This window comes from Hypanus sabinus, chromosome 3, assembly GCF_030144855.1.
Source record: "Hypanus sabinus isolate sHypSab1 chromosome 3, sHypSab1.hap1, whole genome shotgun sequence".
In the NCBI taxonomy this organism is placed as follows: Eukaryota; Metazoa; Chordata; class Chondrichthyes; order Myliobatiformes; family Dasyatidae; genus Hypanus; species Hypanus sabinus.
Window position 1 is genome coordinate 39,884,675 of NC_082708.1, and position 6,051 is coordinate 39,890,725.

Sequence of the window (6,051 nt, forward strand, 5' to 3'; positions counted from 1 at the left end):
TGAAAAATTTAATTAAGCAATATTTATCATTTCAAGCATTCCTTAATTATGGCACACAAACTCCAGTTATGCTTTACCTCAACTTGCTCATCTATGTTCTTTTTTAAGGCCTCTTCAAATCGTTTTGCTTTGTCCTTCAGTGAGCGATTCTGAAATGTTAACGTGTCAACTTGATCCTTGAATACAGAAACAGAAAATCGGTTTAATAAACTGTGGAAACGATGTTGTTTTAAAATTGTTATCAGGCGGAAACAATGATTCCCGATTCTGAAGTATGTCTTGCAGGCTTTGACCATTAGCAGCTGGATGTTCAACTATTGATGATCCAGATGCAATATTTCCTTTCCTTCTCTACACTACATCTTGAGGGAAAACAACATTTCCAAAAGTGAATTTATTATTATCTTCCTCCTCACACCAACACATTTCTTGTCTTAGTTTATGCCACGTGGATGGGCCTAAAAGAGAGAGGCTTACTAGCTTCAAGAGGAAGATAGAGAGTGAGTGCGCAAGGGTGCCCAAGACTTTTGCACAGTACTGTAACTATGTTTATGTATTACATTGTACTGCAGCTGCAGAAAGAAAATTTTCATAACATACAGTATGTGAGAGATGATACATCTGATTCTGATATGGGTCTCTACTGTGGACTGAAAGTGGGTAAAGGAGAGGGGAGGGAGTGGAAAGAACCAGAGAGACATTCTGTAATGATCAATAAACCAATTGTTTGGAATCAAATGACCTTGCCTGGCATGTCAGGGCTGGGTGAGGCTGCACCCACACCACCTTCTGCTCCTGGAACCTCTTCTCTGCCACCTGTCCCACACCCCTCCCATAGCACTGCATGCTCATCACTCCCAACAAACTCACTCTCTACTCCATGTTGACGAACAGCATACTTTGCAAAAGTCTTAGGCACCACAGCTATATATATGTGTGCCTAAGACCTTTGCATGTACTGTAAATTTTTCACTTAGGCTAATGTACATTGTCCAATCCACTAAAACATTGAACCCCAAACCTTCACTTTCATCATTAAACTTTTTAATTCTTATCTTTAAGAACTTTTGCTCCTATTATGAATGTACCACAGCTCTGAGGGGCCGAAGGGGCGGGAGCAGCCCCCTCCTTCCGGAGAATCGCAAGATCACTATTAATTCGGGTCTCGGACCCAGGAAATGAGAGACAATGCAACGGTTTTGACCATTGTTCTTAGAGACACCTGTGTGAATTACAATTCCCTGCTAGTGCCAGCTACCAGGGACATGGACACCCTCGGGCAATGTGGGGGTGGGGATTGCATCACCCTACTTTGATGGACATCTACAACTCTGCAAGTCAAGATAAAAGGGGACTGCAGGAGGCGGTACCCCAGCGACGCACCAGAAGGACACACCATCACTCAGCGCTCCCGTGCTAGTGGGATGCCATTCAAAGCCACGTGCGTTCTGTTCACCTTTGCCCGGGGAGCGGGTGGCTGATAACACCGAAAAGGACTTCGAACTAACAACGGGGAACCAACGCTCCCCTGATTCAACGGAGTTGCTTCATAAAGACCCGGGCAAGTTTTCCTTTTCTCACCAATCTCTCTCTGTCCAACACGTGAAACCCAGCGATTCCCAAAAGGCTGAAGCCTGCAGACTTCTGAGTGACTTTTATATTTCCAACGGACAATATATTATCCCCTAGACAACAGTAGAGCTCATTTCTTAATGATGATTATTACTATACCCGCGCTTTAGATTGAGTATTGATGACGTGCATTATCTGAATGTTTGTATTAACCTTACTTTTGTGCCCCTTTATAAATAAAAACATTTGAAAATAGTACCATCAGACTTCAACGGACCTCTCTATCTTCGCTGGTAAGTGATCCAGTTACGGGATACGTAACACTCCCACTTCCAATAGTGACAATGTGTTGAGTTATATAACACACTTAATATAATGACACTTTGCAAATTTCTTCAGAGGAGTGTTATCACAGGGTGATTAATCCCTGGAATTCTCCATTTTGGAGGCTTCTTGTATATATACAAGAGGTAGATACATTTTTGAAAGTTCGGAGAATTGGTGCATCTGGGAATCAGTCACTGAGAAGAGGTCAAGTCCTGGCCGTAAATACATTGAATAGTGGAGAAGGCTTTAAGGGGCTAAAATGGCTGACTCCTAGTTTCACACGTTCCTCTTTTCTGTCTCTTGCTTCTCATGCTTTTAGCAAGAAAATGCAGTTAAGCTAAAAATGATATTTGTCTCAGTATCACATGCAAAATAAAGAAATGAAATTCATCAGCAATTACTTATTTGAAAACAAATTTAATGATTTTCATGATGACTGGTTCCAAATAAGCCTTTGCCTTAACTCTTTGTTCTGAAATGCTACTAACCTGAAGGGAAAGTCTTAGTTTTTCAAATTCTTCTTCTAAAGTCATCCTCTCAAGTTCATGGATGGCTTTTAGTTCTGAAAAAGAAAATGCTGCGTGAAATTTTACTGTAAATACCATTGAGAAAGTAAAATACCCTAGAAGGAGAAATATGAAACGAATTGTAGATGGAAACTAGCTTGAGAAAATTAATGTTTACATATATTTCAACAGTTGAAAACTAGGATTTTTTTTGTCTTCTGTATTTGAATTATAATAAACTCAGTTGGTGAATCTTCATAATTTGGTTTGAAGTCTCTGGGTACCGGTAATTTTTTTCTGCTCTTTCCTGAATATGTCAATATATTTTGGCAGATTAAGGTCATTGGTTCAAAAAATAGTTCTCTACTGCTTATGAGTCGGGAACAATTGAAAATGTGTGATTTGTTGCTCAATTAAAATTATTTCAGCAGTCAACTGGAGCTGATGCTGCAAGTGGTATTGATGGCATTTCCTATTAATATCAGTGAGAAGTAGTTTGCATGAGAGGTCAACAAACTATCTGCTAAAAGAACTCAGAAGCTGCATGGGGTGAGGAATTTGTAAATATTGGGTTGAAGGCATGCATCAGGATTGAGTATAGGGGGAAGATAGCTGGTATAAAGAGGAGAGAAGGAGAGGTGAGACAGGGGCCAGCAGGTGGTTGGTGGAACAAGGATTCATAAAGAATGATGGGCGGATGGAGAGAAGTATGGGAGAGAGAAAACACTGGGGTTGGAGCAGAGGCATGTGGATGAACGAACAATAAGTGGTTCAGAAACCTACAGAATCAAATAATCTACAAAAAGAATGAATACAAACATACTACAATATATGAGAATTGGTTGAGGAAAACTCTTCAATAAAATCACCAAGAACTGTTGTCATATTGATGTAAAATATACTTGCAGAATATGGATATCAATGCATTCTTTTCATTACTGCTTCCTTTTGCAATTATTTACTTGTCGATTTTCAAGAGATTTTCCTTGTACTATCATCCTTTCTATCAATATACAGCAAGAGAACAAGGTAGTTCTCTTTCTATCAATTTCTAAGTAGTACCTTCAAGTTTCTTTTCATGCTTATTTTGAAGAATAGTTATTGCAGCACTGTGACTGTTATCTAGTTCTGTGATTGTACTGGTATGGATAGTTGTCATCTCTTCCATCTGATAAAAGACAAGAACAAGTCAATTGGTGACAGCCACAAACAATTCCTCCTTCAAGTACAACCTTTCTAAACCAATTTGCAATATGCATACAACAGCTGTCAATATTATCATTATCTCACCAAATTTTCCTATAAAATCTGCAAAAGAATAATTGAAAATATTTCAATATGATTACAATGATAATAATAATCATGAAAAGCATTAGGGCAGCATCCCTGTAGTAGTATCATAAGACGAAGTCGAACAGAAGACAGCAAAAAACTTCAGATAATTAAAATAATATTTCAAATGCTTATATTTAAAGCTAAAACCAATTGTTGGGATTGAAGTCAATGAGTTTTTAAATCTGTGCTCTCGTTCTCTAAGACATTTTGTGTGGCAGGGAAGTGATGCTGTCTGAATGAGAAGAACAATAAAGCCACATCATAATTGGACATTTTTATAGCCAGAAGAATTCCAAAACAATAAAACTTTTTTCAGGTTCTAATTAATTTTTCAGATACCATCTTGCCTGTAATAGAGAAGGTAAAATAGTATTTGCTGAAGTATTGTTCTGTGCTGTTTCCATTTCCACTCCTCTCGCTGGCCTTATGCTTTGCTCCATCTTAAAAGGAATTGCTTTTTATATACCAGTTTTATGTTCTCACACTAGCAATCAATAAATTTGCTCAATTGCTGTCAATTTATGGTTAATACTGAAACATGAACCTTTTTGCGAAGTGATAATGAAATAAATTTACTTTGACAAGTTAACAGGTAAAAGGGAAGTGGAGATTATATCCAAGTATTTTCTGTGAAAGCAAACTGTCATAAGTCATGTTGCCCTTCTGACAACGGGGCTGAAAATGCTCAGTCTCCAGCTCAGCAGGTCCTCAGGTTACCTTGGGCAAAATCAGTTCATTAAAAGTAAACTGGATGACAACCAGGGTTAGATCAGCAATTCTGTTGTTTTTGATTATGGGGTGAATAGAGAGAGGGGAAAAGTTAATCAGAAGCTCTGAGAAAAAGAGATTTTGTGTGGACCTGACAGTGAAATAAAATAAAATGTAAATGTTTGAGAGACTTCTTCATCTTCCAAGATCCAAGCTGCTACTCAATCATGCCACACCATACTTGTCCATTCCTGTAGGAGGCTCAGCAGAAAAATACTTAATCTCGTAACTTCCTTTACCAGCACAAAATGGATCCTTTGCGTATGAAGTCCCATTTACATTGGTGACTCATCGGCCACATCCTGCCAGATTTATGAGCTGGAATGGTTGTGAATTTCTATCTACTTAACCTCTAAATTAATTACTAATTAAAATGTGGAGATGGACCTGTTCCTTGTGTTGAGATCTGATTTTCTTGAGGGACTCTGTATGTTCCTCAATGAGGTGCTCTTTCTCTGTAGCATAATGAGCCTTCAACCTCTCTTCAAGGTCCCGGATCTCTGCTTGTTGTTGCTTTTGGAGCCTCTGTACCTCGATCTCAAACCTCTTTTCCAACTCTTCCTTCTCCTTTTGCAGCTTTTCACATCGTGTAGTATTAAGGGCTGAAACAAACATGATGAAACCATTGCAGATTATTTCTACATTGGGATCAGACATAATGGTAAGAAAATGTACAAAACACAAAAATAATCCTGAATATGGCAATACTTAGAAAATGAAATGGTGAAACTAAAGGATATTTCCAAACATGGCTTCTGTCTGGAGCACACATTTTTTTAGGTAAATAACAACAATTAAGTACAGACGTTTACAAATCTGATTCTAACAAAACAAAGTCAAATTTATTGAGTTATTTGAAGCGTGTTAATTAATAATATGTTCGTATATTCAATGTCAGAACCACCATGCGTATCTGCAGGGGTGATTTATGAAGATGTTGCCGGAGCTAGGACTGATTTAGTTGGGTGATTTGGGACCTCTTTCACAGGAGCACAAGAGAGTGAGTGTGTGCTGATCTTATGGAGGTGTATAATATAATGAGGAGTGTAGATAGGGCCAATGCACACAGACTTTTCCCCAGGCTTGTGGTATCATGAACAGGAGGGCGCGATTTAATAGGAAGCTGAGGGGCAATGTTTTTACCCAGAGAGTGCTCTGTAAACAGAATAAGCAGCTTGAGGCAGGTGATTTAACAACATTAAAAAGGCAATTCAATGGGTGCATGGATAGGAAAGGTTTAGATGTAAGTGTAATTTGGTCGGATGGGAATCTTTGTCAATATGAACCAGATGAGCCAAGGGGCCTATCTCCTTGTTGCATGGCAAGACAGAATCACTTGCTCCCTGACCCATAATCCAATATAGCTGTTCTGTCCAGCACTATCTCCACTGTGGGGAAGGGCAGAATCCACAACAGAAAAAGTGAAATAATGAATGAAGAGAGGTGACGTCAGAAAAGTAACAAAAATGCTACATAAATGATTTCAGCATGAGGTTAATATAGCACACATTTGAGATTTTTAAGCATTACTTTAACAAAAGCA

General features: G+C 38.6%; 1 protein-coding gene across 1 annotated transcript in view; it reads right to left on the reverse strand.

Annotated features, from left to right (window-relative positions):
- The window catches only part of LOC132391221 (microtubule-associated tumor suppressor candidate 2-like), a 305,375-nt gene that overhangs the window by 19,795 nt on the left and 279,529 nt on the right, over positions 1 to 6,051 (reverse strand). The window contains exons 8-11 of the mRNA XM_059964130.1: positions 4,896 to 5,110; positions 3,468 to 3,573; positions 2,388 to 2,461; positions 78 to 176 (exon numbers count right to left, since the gene is read on the reverse strand). Of these exons, the coding sequence (XP_059820113.1) occupies positions 78 to 176; positions 2,388 to 2,461; positions 3,468 to 3,573; positions 4,896 to 5,110 (494 nt within the window). The remainder of the gene's footprint in view (positions 1 to 77; positions 177 to 2,387; positions 2,462 to 3,467; positions 3,574 to 4,895; positions 5,111 to 6,051) is intronic.